The sequence below is a fragment of the Entelurus aequoreus genome, linkage group LG16 (assembly GCF_033978785.1).
Source record: "Entelurus aequoreus isolate RoL-2023_Sb linkage group LG16, RoL_Eaeq_v1.1, whole genome shotgun sequence".
Classification (NCBI taxonomy): Eukaryota; Metazoa; Chordata; class Actinopteri; order Syngnathiformes; family Syngnathidae; genus Entelurus; species Entelurus aequoreus.
Window position 1 is genome coordinate 40,613,182 of NC_084746.1, and position 13,728 is coordinate 40,626,909.

Genomic DNA, 13,728 nt, shown 5'->3' on the forward strand with positions numbered 1-13,728 from the left:
CTAACGCCACAAGTCTCCATGGTTACTGACAACAAAAGTGAGACTATGAAGCACAGAGCCTAGAATGCGGGTGAGTTCTGGAATGTCTGTTTTTCCACAATGGATGGCACCTTATATTCCATAATTGCGTGTGTAAAAGCCTACGTAGCGACTGGGAAAGCGTTGGCATTTGGGTGAGGCGGACATGTGTGCAGGTTAGAAGACACCAGGGAGAACAAGATGAGGTCCAGTTTTACCAGTGAGTCTTTTCCAACATGGCGGAATAACATCTTGTGGCGCTTTTTCATCTCCTGTCATGTTTTGTCCTAGATAACACCGTGGCCAAGTTAGAACATGATCTCTGCGAGCTCCTCCGTGACATAAATGACTACGTGAGTATATTTCAACACGCCTCCAGGACACCATGGTGACTTTCCCGCTGCTGTGATTGACAGCAGAGGGAAGGCCCGCCCATCCACTGCATCAGGGCCGGGGTCCTGGGCTACCACCGCGAGTCTGACAAGCCCCGACTGGACTTGGCGGACATGGAGTCAGAGGTATGGCGAAGGAGGCGTGGTGAAGAAGAGGTGTAAAGAGTGTGTCATGTGGTGCAGCCTGGATTAGAGTGGCTGGGGAAGTGCGAGTACTGCCACAGGATGGCCTGGCCTCTGCTGGACGTGAGATGGGAAGAAGAGATGGAGGTAAGACCGGACTAGACGCTGCCTCCACACAGCTCACCTCCACCCTACCTGCAGACGCTGTCAGGATTCTGTTGCATCGAGCGCCAGAACCTGTGCATGGCTCTGGTCCAGAAGAGGCCCTCGGTGGAGGCCGAGCAGGAAGAGGAGCCCACCATGGTCAGGCCGGGACGAGACAAGTCCGCCATGTACCTGGCGGACGCGCTGCTGCGAGAGAAGAAAGCCCGCAGCATGAGTCTGGAGATGCAACGAGGGCTGAGGTTTTGTTCTCCTCCTCCCTAAAAGGCTGTAGTGGGCAGACAGAAAGTGATGAGGTCATGTCTTCTGTCAGAGAACACTCAGGATGGAAGAAGGACGATGATGGAGTCAATCGGTCAGCAGAACCCCGTGAGTACATTTATATTATCATCAAACTTCTATTCGACATGGCTTCTATTTTCAATAACTAGTGACCTTTGGAGGGTTCTATTTGATTTGCAACAAAAACAACATTGAATCCTGGTTATTTTTCGGACTATAAGGCGCACTTAAAATTATTAAATTTTCTTAAATGGACAGTGCGCCTTATAACCCGGTGCACCTAATGTACCTATTCATTCTGGGTGTGCTTACCCACCTCCAAGCATTTTCATTTGGTAAATGGCGAAATGATAAGTTTGACCAGTAGATGGCAGTCCCACATGTGGACAGTATGTTGACGCTCGTTCAATAAATGACGCTAGCAAGTACCCGTAAGCAAGACCAAAACTTTGTTACATTGACAATATAGAACATTACACATGGTGCTCAATAATCTGTCAAAATGTTTTAGTAAGACTTTGCTAAGCTACGATGCCGTCCAGCTTGATGGATTGTCGGAGGATTATAGCTACCATAGTCAGACGTACTGTGCTTCAACATACGGTATTATTATGGTGTGTGTATCAGGACTCCAAAATGGCACCTATTAGCAGACATTATCTGGCATTTTGTTTGATATGCAAAACCTATTGGTTCCTGCTCTTGTGTGTTTGGGATCTGCAAAATACCCCCCTCCGCCCAAGAGGGACAAGCAGTAGAAAATGGATGGATGGGGTTCCACAACACTATTTATTTATTATTCAAAATCTAGTTTTGATATTGTAATATACACAGTTTAAAAGTGCCTTGAGCAAACACGCAGTTTTGAGTGTCTGTTGCTTTAAGCTAACGAGCTGTGTTTGCTAGGTTAGCGTATTAGTTAAAGGAAAACAAGATTATAAAACTTACAGCTCCCACGTCTTGGCAGAGGTGTGCTATGCAAAGTTCCAAAATTGGAATAAAAATCCATAATGGTGGGCTTCAGCGGCATAGTATGCTTTTGTTTTACTACTTTGGACCTGTGAGGGAAATTTCAAGTCAATTGGTGCAGCCGGTCAGTTTTCCAGCCGTATAACAGCGCCACCATTTGGCCAAATTCTACAGGCAGGACTTGTGTAAGAACGTGGAAGATGATCAAAGGTGTGAACTACCAGGAGGACAACCCCAATCTGGAAAACACCTTAGCAAGGATTTTTTTGTCAAGCACATTGACAAAATCTGAGGGGAAAAAAAAAACTTTTTTGCTCAACAGCCTTCGAAACAACAAACGTCCTCAGCTTCCGACTTGGCGCTGCAGATCAAGAGTGCTGGGTGGTCAACCGCAACCTGAGGGAAAATGTTGTGGAAGATGATGAGGAGGAAGAGAAGGAGTTGACCTGCGACCACAAGCCAACTCCTTTTGGCATTTGTCACCAAAAGGTGAGACAAAATGTAATTTATTTATTGTAAAACTACTTGCTGTTTCTCAAACTTGTTTTATCAAGTACCAACTCAGACCTCACTTGGCTCTCCAAGTACCATAATGACATTAAACTACAGTAGTGTAGTAGACCTAAGTATTCATTAAGTACCACAATAATGACATTATTAAAATACAGTAGTGTAGTAGACCTAAGTATTCATTAAGTACCACTATAATACCAACATTAAAATACAGTAGTGTAGTAGACCTAAGTATTCATTAAGTACCAACATAATGACAACATTAAAATACAGTAGTGTAGTAGACCTAAGTATTCATTAAGTACCACCATAAAGCCAACATTAAAATACAGTAGTGTAGTAGACCTAAGTATTCATTAAGTATCACCATAATGACAACATTAAAATTCAGTAGTGTAGTAGACCTAAGTATTCATTAAGTACCACAATAATGACATTATTAAAATACAGTAGTGTAGTAGACCTAAGTATTCATTAAGTACCACTATAATGACCAACATTAAAATACAGTGGTGAAGTAGACCTAAGTATTCATTAAGTACCACCATAATGACAACATTAAAATACAGTAGTGTAGTAAACCTAAGTATTCATTAAGTATCACTATAATGACCAACATTACAATACAGTGGTGAAGTAGACCTAAGTATTCATTAAGTACCACCATAATGACAACATTAAAATACAGTAGTGTAGTAGACCTAAGTATTCATTAAGTACCACAATAATGACATTATTAAAATACAGTAGTGTAGTAGACCTAAGTATTCATTAAGTACCACCATAATGACAACATTAAAATACAGTAGTGTAGTAGACCTAAGTATTCATTAAGTATCACCATAATGACAACATTAAAATTCAGTAGTGTAGTAGACCTAAGTATTCATTAAGTACCACAATAATGACATTATTAAAATACAGTAGTGTAGTAGACCTAAGTATTCATTAAGTACCACTATAATGACCAACATTAAAATACAGTGGTGAAGTAGACCTAAGTATTCATTAAGTACCACCATAATGACAACATTAAAATACAGTAGTGTAGTAGACCTAAGTATTCATTAAGTACCACTATAATGACCAACATTAAAATACAGTGGTGAAGTAGACCTAAGTATTCATTAAGTACCACCATAATGACAACATTAAAATACAGTAGTGTAGTAGACCTAAGTATTCATTAAGTACCACAATAATGACATTATTATAATACCGTAGTGTAGTAGACCTAAGTATTCATTAAGTATCACCATAATGACAACATTAAAATACAGTAGTGTAGTAGACCTAAGTATTCATTAAGTACCACCATAATGAGAGCATTAAAATACAGTAGTGTAGTAGACCTAAGTATTCATAAAGTACCACTATAATGACCAACATTAAAATACAGTACTGTAGTAGACCTAAGTAATCATTAAGCACCAACATAATGACAACATTAAAAATACAGTAGTGTAGTAGACCTAAGTATTCATTAAGTACCACTATAATGACCAACATTAAAATACAGTTGTGTAGTAGACCTAAGTATTCATTAAGTACCACCATAATGACAACATTAAAATACAGTAGTGTAGTAGACCTAAGTAATTATTAAGTACCACTATAATGACATTAAAATACAGTAGTGTAGTAGACCCAAGTATTCATTAAGTACCACTATAATGACCAACATTAAAATACAGTAGTGTAGTAGACCTAAGTATTCATTAAGTACCACTATAATGCCATCCATCCAACCATCTTCTTAAGCTTATCCGAGGTCAGGTTGCAGGGGCAGCAGCCTAAGCAGGGAAGCCCAGCTACTTCGTCCAGCTCTCCCCGGGGGATCCCGAGGCGTTCCCAGGCCAGCCAGGAGACATAGTCTTCCCAACGTGTCCTGGGTCTTCCCCGTGGCCTCCTACCGGTCGGACGTGCCCTAAACACCTCCCTAGGGAGGCGTTCGGGTGGCATCCTGACCAGATGCCCGAACCATCTCATCTGGCTCCTCTCCATGTAGAGGAGCAGCGGCTTTACTTTGAGCTCCCCCCGGATGGCATAGCTTCTCACCCTATCTCTAAGGGAGAGCCCCGCCACCCGGCAGGGGAAACTCATTTCGGCCACTTGTACCCATGATCTTGTCCTTTCGGTCATAACCCAAAGCTCATGACCATAGGTGAGGATGGGAACGTAGATCGACCGGTAAATTGAGAGCTTTGCCTTCCGGCTCAGCTCCTTCTTCTCCACAACGGATCGATATAGCGTCCGCATTACAGAAGACGCCGCACCGATCCGTCTGTTGATCTCACGATCCACTCTTCCCTCACTCGTGAACAACACTCCGAGGTACTTGAAATCCTCCACTTGGGGCAGGGTCTCATCCAGATGGCACTCCACCCTTTTCCGGGCGAGAACCATGGACTCGGACTTGGAGGTGCTGATTCTCATCCCAGTCGCTTCACACTCAGCTACGAACCGATCCAGTGATAGCTGAAGATCCTGGCCAGATGAAGTCATCAGGACCACATCATCTACAAAAAGCAGAGACGTAATCCTGCAGCCACCAAACCGGATCCCCTCAACACCCTGACTGCGCATAGAAATTCTGTCCATAAAAGTTATGAACAGAATCTGTGACAAAGGGCAGCCCTGGCGGAGTCCAACCCTCACTGGAAACGTGTCCGACTTACTGCCGGCAATGCGGACCAAGATCTGACACTGATCGTACAGGGATCGGACCGCCACAATCAGACAGTCCGATACCCCATACTCTGAGCACTCCCCAGGGACATGGTCAAATGGCTTCTCCAAGTCCACAAAGCACATGTAGACTGCTTGGGCCAACTCCCATGCACCCTCAAGGACCCTGCCGAGAGTAAAGATGCTGGTCCACAGTTCCACGACCAGGACGAAAACCGCACTGTTCCTCCTGTATCCGAGGTTCGACTATCAATCAATCATCAATCAATTATATTTTATATAGCGCTTTTCTCTAGTGACTCAAAGCGCTTTACATAGTGAAACGCAATATCTAAGTTACATTTAAACCAGTGTGGGTGGCACTGAGAGCGGGTGGGTAAAGTGTCTTGCCCAAGGACACAACGGCAGTGACTAGGATGGCGGAAGCGGGGATCGAACCTGCAACCCTCAAGTTGCTGGCACGGCCGCTCTACCAACCGAGCTATACCGCCCCGACTATCCGGCATAGCCTCCTCTCCAGTACACCTGAATAGACCTTATCGGGAAGGCTGAGAGGAGTGTGATCCCATAATAGTTGGAACACACCCTCCGGTTCCCCTTTTTAAAGAGAGGAACCACCACCCCGGTCTGCCAATCCAGAGGTACCGCCCCCGATGTCCACGCAATGTTGCAGAGTCTTGTCGACCAAGACAGCCCCACAGCATCCAGAGCCTTAAGGAACTCCGGGCGGATCTCATCCACCCCCGGGGCCTTGCCACTGAGGACCTTGTTAACTACCTCAGCAACCTCAGCCCCAGAAATAGGAGAGTCCACTACAGATTCCCCAGGAACTGCTTCCTCATAGGAAGACGTGTTGGTGGGATTAAGGAGGTCTTCGAAGTATTCCCTCCACCGATCCACAACATCCGCAGTCAAGGTCAGCAGAACACCATACACGGTGTTGACAGTGCACTGCTTCCCCTTCCTGAGGCGGCGGATGGTGGTCCAGAATCGCTTCGAAGCCATCCGGAAGTCGTTTTTAATGGCTTCCCCGAACTCCTCCCATGTCCCGAGTTTTTGCCTCCGCGAACGCTGAAGTCGCACACCGCTTGGCCTGTCGGTATCTGCCCGCTGCCTCCGGAGTCCTATGAGCCAAAAGAACCAGATAGGACTCTTTCTTCAGCTTGACGGCATCCCTCACCGCTGGACACCAGCGGGTTCTAGGATTACTGCCACGACAGGCACCAACTACCTTGCGGCCAGAACTCCAATCAGCCGCCTCAACAATAGAGGTGCGGAACATGGTCCACTCGGACTCAATGTCCAGCACCTCCCTCGTGACATGTTCAAAGTTCTTCCGGAGGTGGGAATTAAAACTCTCTCTGACAGGAGACTCTGCTAGACGTTCCCAGCAGACCCTCAATGCGTTGTGAGGGTATAATAATGACCAACATTAAAATAAAGTAGTGTAGTAAACCCAAGTATTCATTAAGTACCAACATTAAAATACAGTAGTGTAGTAGACCAAAATATACACTAAAAACAAAAATATCAATATTGGCCACTAGGTGAGACCAAACCAATCAGAGAGCACGGTCCAGTATTGTGATTACTGATCAGCTCAGCTTTAAGCAGCATTACAATATTGCAGTGATTCTCAAACTGTGGTACGTGTACCACTAGTGGTACGCGGGCTCCATCTAGTGTTACGCCAAATAATCAAATATTAAAGTACAGTGTTTTATTTTCCTGTATTCAAACTGGTGTGTAATGTTAGTGTCCAAAAATATTAAATATACTTGGTAAATAAAACCTCTGCCTTGTTTTTCTTAGGCCTACAACATTACTGTATGTTAATGTTGGTCATTTTGGTGGTACTTAATGAATACTTAAGTCTACGACATTACTGTATGTTAATGTTGGTCATTATTGTGGTACTTAATGAATACTTAGGTCTACGACATTACTGTATGTTAATGTTGGTCATTATGGTGGTACTTAATGAATACTTCAACAAACAACGTTACTGTATGTTAATATTCGTCATTGTGGTGGTACTTAATGAATACTTAGGTCTACGACATTACTGTATGTTAATGTTGGTCATTATGGTGGTACTCAATGAATACTTCGACATACAACGTTACTGTATGTTAATGTTGGTCATTGTGGTGGTACTTAATGAATACTTAGGTTTACTACGTTACTGTATGTTAATTAGATAGTACTTTATTGATTCCTTCAGGAGAGTTGGTCATTATGGTGGTACTTTGACAAAAGTTTGAGAACCACTGCTAAATCGGATTAAAAATGTATAAAGACCACTATGTGGGTGTTGTCATGCGTCGAGGGCTTTCATTACGTTAAACACATATTTAAATACTTTTTTTTTCCATTCCATCTATGAATACATATAATTTGTAATTAATGTATACCTCTCAGAAATAAATGTAACACTCTTAGGCCCTGGACCAAATAACCATGATATTCGAGGGTCTACTGTACTAAAAACAGCTCTCCATCCCACCCACGAGTGTCCCCTTGTGGCCAAAGTGTGCTACTGCAGTAGAGTAAGCCTGTGGAAAGTACAGTATACAATTACAATTTGGTTAGTTAACCAACAGCTGACTAAACACAATGTAGTAATGTGCATGTTCCTACTAAATATCACCTTAAAGCTCCCAGTTTCTCAGACAAACTCAAGAGTCCAGTTGCGATCGATTGAATGCCCTGGATGTATGAGAACATTACTTTAAAAAGCTTACTTTTTATGTACAACATTTTCTTGCATATTAAGCAAAATATAATGCAGTATATGAGCTATCGCTTAACATTCTTCACTGTGTTGACAGGATGGCAAATTTCAACAGAAGTTTTATTTGAACGGCAAGACTTTTGTCAACATGTTCCCGGATGGCTCAGCTCAGCTCTTGTATGCACTACAAAATCATATTTTACCTTGAGATATAGGTGTTGCACATACTCTGTCAAACATCCATCCTTGTCATTGCGGACAGTTACCCTAGCGGCCATGTGGCTCTCATCGTGGTGGTTACCAAAGACAAAGGAAGGGCTTGCGTATTATATGATGAAAACCTCAGGACGCCCCATCGACCCATCAGAGCCATCTTCCAGTCTAATGGCATGGCCACCTGTTACCACAAAAATGGAAACATATGGTAAACAGATGATAAAAACAGGCCATCCTGAAGTTGTTTGATAACTGGGTGTGCGGATGGTTGTCTGTGATGGCTTTTAGGCTGAGCCTTAGTCGATTAGGTGGTCAGTGTTTGGATGAGACCAGCGTCAGAGTTCGTCGCTGGACCTGGAGAAACCTTCCTCCGCCTCACCTGCCTCCCCTCTTCCTGTCCATCAATAGAAATTTTGGGCTTAGAGTGCTGGCCAAGGACCAAGTGTTTGTCTCTTTCCTGGCTAACGGTCAACAGGCCAGGTGTAGCGTGGGTAGCTGCAGCGTTCAGGTGATACTCATGTTCTGTTTTATTAAAGCTACATTCTAGTCTATTATCGTTTTAAATGTATCTCAGTTTGTGGTTATTCAGTGTTCAACATTCCCACAGTGTAAATGCACAAAAGCGAGACCTTCCCGTGGACTATCGGTGCTGAAGGATGAGCTCTTCGTGCTGGCCGCCAGGATAAAGATCCACCTGTGTATCTACCATCTCAACTGGAGCCTCATATCGCCGTTGCATCAGAAGACCGTTCCATCCCCGAGCATCCGTGCTTTTGGCAAGCGGCTTCTGGAGGTCAGCGCTAACATGTTGATGAGTCAGCATGAGCGCATCTTCATCCAGGGCTGCCTTCAGGACTGTCTATAAACGGCACTCAAGAGAAGACCACTGCTTTCATAGTCACAATAGCTTTTATTCATTGTATCTCCAAGTTCTGCAAATATAAAAATTATTTGGAAATAACAGCAAAACAATGTCTCCAATATTATTTAGACAACACCATGATTAGATGTGCACTTCTACAGGGCATTAGCTAACGTTTATTATTAATTATTAATTCTACACTTGGCTCAGTGGTACAAATATGACAATTGAATTAGCACAATCAATAAGATACGACCGGTTAGAGACTACTGAATAAACATCCACGAGAGCCAATCTCTCCTAATCTGATATCTGCTTGGGTAAGAAGGGAATGAGTAGAATAAAATGACCAACTGGCTGGCATGGGGAGCTGTCAATCCCACTCTGGCGTCAGGGATGGAGCGTCTCTAAGGGGCGTGGTGACGACGATGGGGGCATCCAGTCTGTGCTTGCAGTCGTCCTGCCTTCAGCACAGACCTTCATAAACATGGCGTCACGGCCCCAGGAAACTCCCACCTCAAACCTGGACAGGAAACACAGGGAGACTTAGAAATAACTATTTAGATAGTCGACTAGTCATCGGCTATCTTAACAAGCGTACACATATTCAATGGCTCTGATTTAGCCATCAACTTTTAAATTCAGCTTGATATATTTTTAGCCATGTGCTTACTAACAACTAAGATGACAAATTCATTAATATTTATTTATACTGTAACTATGCTGTTCATTAGGCTGTGACAAAAATTTAAAAAACTGTTAAACTTTTGTTGATTTAAAAGTAAGGACAGGAAAAGTGCAAAATAAAACAAATACATTTTTTATGTAAAAAATTATTCAAATAAAACTCACTTGCTCAAAAAGTAACAAGCATTTTGTGATGTGTTTGAAAAGCTGCACACTGATAGTAACTCCTGGCAGTTTTAGCACTAATAGACTCAATGCATATAATTGTATCAGTGATTAACATTTTAGCCATCTGATAGATTGGATGATTATTGTTATGATACCGGTGCGTTGGTTCGTAATGTCTAGTGGGTGTGTGACGTTTGTTCCTGTGAATTTCTTCATTGCATTGCAAATTGGTGCTGCTTTTAAAAGTACTTGAATTGATTTATACAAAGTTTAGCTGTCGGACTTTGGCTAAAATGATAGTTAAATAAATGTTTCACACGTCATCGTCTCACTAGCTAGCAAGGTACAAGCTAACAATCTTGCCAAGTTAAGACCGCATCCTCCAGATGTGCGACATTTTTTCGCTTTAAATACTCCCGTATCACATAGTGTCATAAAAACAATATCTGCTTTGCAAAATACAAGAATAGGAGGATATATGCCCACACTTGACATGTTTTCACCCGTGTGGCGGTGCTGACTCACGTCCCTCCAGAAAAACATGAGTGATAACATCACTATGGCGACAAATTTGTCTGCAAATGTTATTGTCAACAAATGGTTGCACCCCTACTTAAAATATAGAAATGTAACATTTGAAACAAGTCAATGTTCTTACATGAAAGGGCTTTTAGCTCCCGCTACTCACTGAGGAGTGTTATGAGTTGTGGTGCGGATTTGTGTACATGTGGACGTTCATCTTCATCTCGTTGTCCAGGATTTGCACCAGCTGCTGCATGGAGGGCAGGTGACCAGAGTCCAGTTTGGACCACACTGGCACATCTATGCAAAGACAAGATTATTTCCCCACACAAATATCAACTAAAGTATTCATATTATAACTGAATCATCTTGTGGTTTAGTCCACATTTTCAGATACTTACCATTTAATGTTATTTCAAAAGCTCCCGTGGACATCAACTGGTTTTCGATCATATTACTGAGGAAGAACACCATCATGCACGCATAAATCTGAAATTAGCAGGAAGGTAGCTTTAAAAAAAAAAAAAAAAAACTATACAGTAACCCACAGCACTTCTTAGTTCAAGTAACACTAATGAGTAGAGCTGCAAAGATTACATCGATTAAAACGATTAGAAAAAAGCTTTTATTTCTATTTTGTTGCTACCATCAATAGTTTAATGATTGTAACTAATAGGAATTGATCAAATTGGGGCCGCACGTAACTTGAAATACGTAGACATAGTTTACGCACGGCTCTGCAGAAAGAAATATGAAAGACACAACAGAGTTTCCCCCAGATTGCCAATATACAGTGGCGATGGGGGCGTGGCTAGGGATGTTGTCAATATGTCATCATATAATTTGCATAATAGGCATTGATGCAGGTCATAAAAACAAATGTGTTTAATTAGTATTAAAGTACAAGTGGAATGGAAAAACAAGTTGACTTTATATGCTTGATTATGTTTAATTGTATGATTAAAACATATCCAATTGTATTTACAATCCGCAAAGTATGTGAAAACACCGTCTAAACATCACAAAATGCCACAAATTCAGACAACCATTTTGAATATTCCAAACGTCTTTAGTAATTTCCGTAGGTTGACGTCAGTGTATTAACACTTCTGCACTCTGACCATATTATTAGATCAGTCATACTGGAAATACGCAAACATTGGAGAGAGACGTGCTGTCTAGCATTCACAATCCCTACATAAGACATGAACACATGTTTTTCTTTTTTATGCATTCTATGTCGTAAATAAATAAATACATAAAAAGTCTGTTAACAATGTAGTTAATAGGGGCTCTCTATTTGACCCACAAAACCCTCTAAATAACCATCCAAAACCCGCCAACAATGCTTTTTATACATATAATGACCTGAATACTAACCAAATATTAGCAATGTTGTTATTATAAGCACTAACACAGACAAACTATTTTTAGCGTCGGATTGATGGCACACAGCTAAGAGGCCTTCTGTTGCTTTTCTGTGAACTGGCCGCGATGTCCTGCTGCTCCCGCATCATCACGTCTCAGCTCGTCAAAGTTATTCTAGATTAAAATCATGCCTTTCATCTGAATAATAGGAGGATTTAACAATCAGTCTAGAAGTTGTTCATCTGTGACATTCAATGTATACCCGGAGATTGAGACAAACACACACAACCAAACAGTGTCTGCAGGTAAACTTCCTTGTTAACACTTTGTGTGCATCATGATTCATTCTTCATCTAAACTGAAAGATATGGACATCCTATCAGTCATCATCCAAGTGAGCGCAGACATCGTACAGTAAGCTATCGTTTTATTATGTTTGTATTTCTTGTTTAGCACTTAACAATACAGCTACATGATGCTTAGTGTTTCACTAAAGCTGGATCTGTTTAGCAGAGCTTCTAAAACTTGTAGATCATCCTTATAGTCATCATCAACAATATAAGGTTCTGGATCATCATTGTTCCAAAGTAATCGTTATTAGCTCTCACAAAGTCTGCATGATTTGCATTGTTGTTGATGGTGAAGGGATCTGCAGTTCCTACCACTATGTCACATGATGATATGTCTGGCTAGTTCATTAGCTCTCATTATGGCCTCGAGAATTTCTGGGAGATCGATACCATTTTGATTATATCTATTTTTGGCAAACTTTGGAAGTCTTTCAGTGTCATACATCAGATATATATGACAATAGCTTCAATATGGAGGCAACTTGGTTTTCCACGCTATTGGTACTTTATCATATTTTTATCTTTATCTTTTTGCTGTATTTTTTAAATGCTGCTGCTTATTGTACAATGCAACACAGGCTGCCCTTCGTTAAGAATTATTCAAGGTTCTAGAGACTTCTCCAATCTTTTTAGTGACTTATTGTTTATTAAAAACAATTAGCAACAAATGTTGGGAGACTCTTTACCTTTGTCGCTCCACTTCCGTGACGAACAGTAAGCCTGACCTCACACTTGCTTTTTGCGCTGCTGCTCTCTTTAAAAGCCGCCATTATCCTCTTAAAATTTGCAGATTTAACAGATCGCTGTCCGTGGGCTTTTTACAGTACAATATAGTAGGGGTGTAACGCTACTGTACATACAGTTTTAAAGTCTTCACAAAAACGCTGTGTCGAGTGACGTTATCAAACGAAAACTTGGTCAGTGTAATTTTTTTCTGGCGCTTTTGCGTTGGCCAGCTCTGAAAAAAAAAAGACATCTCCCAGAATCCTCTGCGCAGCACGGGAGTACCAAGAAAAGCAGGATTTGAAGTGTGTTTGTTCTCATAGTAGATAAGAGGAATTGCTTTTTTGGGACATTTCATCAACATCTGACCATAACTATTTGAGTTATGTTTCTAACAAACAAACAAACCCTGGCGAAAACATAACCTCTTTGGCGGAGTTAAAGTCTGCATTCTGGAAAGAAAGGCGCGCCACTTTCGTCTCTATCTTCAGTTTACGTGGGAAATACACGTAAACTGAAACGCTAATTGATAAATCCTTAGTCATTCAATCCATTCTCCACCCCTCGTCTCTCTCCATGTCGCGGGGGGCTGGAGCCTATTCAGCTGCAGGATACATCCTGGACTGGACAAGTCGCCACCTCATAACCGCCACCCAGAAAAGATATTTGAAGCCAGCAAGCTGAACATCAATTTATGAGGTGTTTACATTATTATTATCACTGTAAAGTTGTATTGTTAATGTTATCGTTAGAAACAGCATTTTCCAGACTGATATAAAACGTGTCCACTGTAGAGGACACCGCTACTCATTAAGTAAACGTTGAAAGACACTGAAGTGAACATTGTTGTTTTACACAATGTTTATTTACATTGTCACTTCAGAACACTCGAATGTAAGCTTTTTTAACATAAATATTTTCTTGAAACAGTGTATGTTCCTGCACTATTTG

General features: G+C 41.6%; 2 protein-coding genes across 4 annotated transcripts in view; one reads left to right on the forward strand and one right to left on the reverse strand.

Moving 5' to 3' along the window:
- Window positions 1–21: 21 nt before the first annotated feature.
- LOC133630960 (glutamate-rich protein 6) lies at window positions 22–9,056 on the forward strand. 2 transcript variants are annotated; one of them, XM_062022853.1, is made up of 12 exons: window positions 22–70; window positions 140–238; window positions 310–371; window positions 435–536; window positions 594–680; window positions 735–937; window positions 1,009–1,064; window positions 2,269–2,435; window positions 7,979–8,058; window positions 8,144–8,305; window positions 8,386–8,605; window positions 8,705–9,056. In XM_062022853.1, the coding sequence occupies exons 2-12, from the start codon at window positions 220–222 to the stop codon at window positions 8,960–8,962; spliced, it is 1,416 nt and encodes a 471-aa protein (XP_061878837.1). In that variant the 5' UTR covers window positions 22–70; window positions 140–219; the 3' UTR covers window positions 8,963–9,056. The 2 variants fall into 2 exon arrangements, with proteins under 2 accessions (XP_061878837.1, XP_061878838.1); XM_062022854.1 differs by lacking the exon at window positions 22–70 and having other exon boundaries at window positions 219–238; window positions 310–375; window positions 735–1,064.
- Window positions 8,988–13,728, reverse strand: part of selenot1a (selenoprotein T, 1a) — an 18,755-nt gene continuing 14,014 nt past the window's right edge. Inside the window, exons 4-6 of one of the 2 annotated variants that reach the window (XM_062022856.1) lie at window positions 10,738–10,825; window positions 10,503–10,636; window positions 8,988–9,482 (exon numbers count right to left, since the gene is read on the reverse strand). In XM_062022856.1, coding sequence (XP_061878840.1) covers window positions 10,512–10,636; window positions 10,738–10,825 — 213 coding nt within the window. In that variant the 3' untranslated portion in view covers window positions 8,988–9,482; window positions 10,503–10,511. Of the gene's footprint in view, window positions 9,483–10,472; window positions 10,637–10,737; window positions 10,826–13,728 lie in introns of both variants that reach the window. The other variant, XM_062022855.1, reaches the window with a different exon arrangement.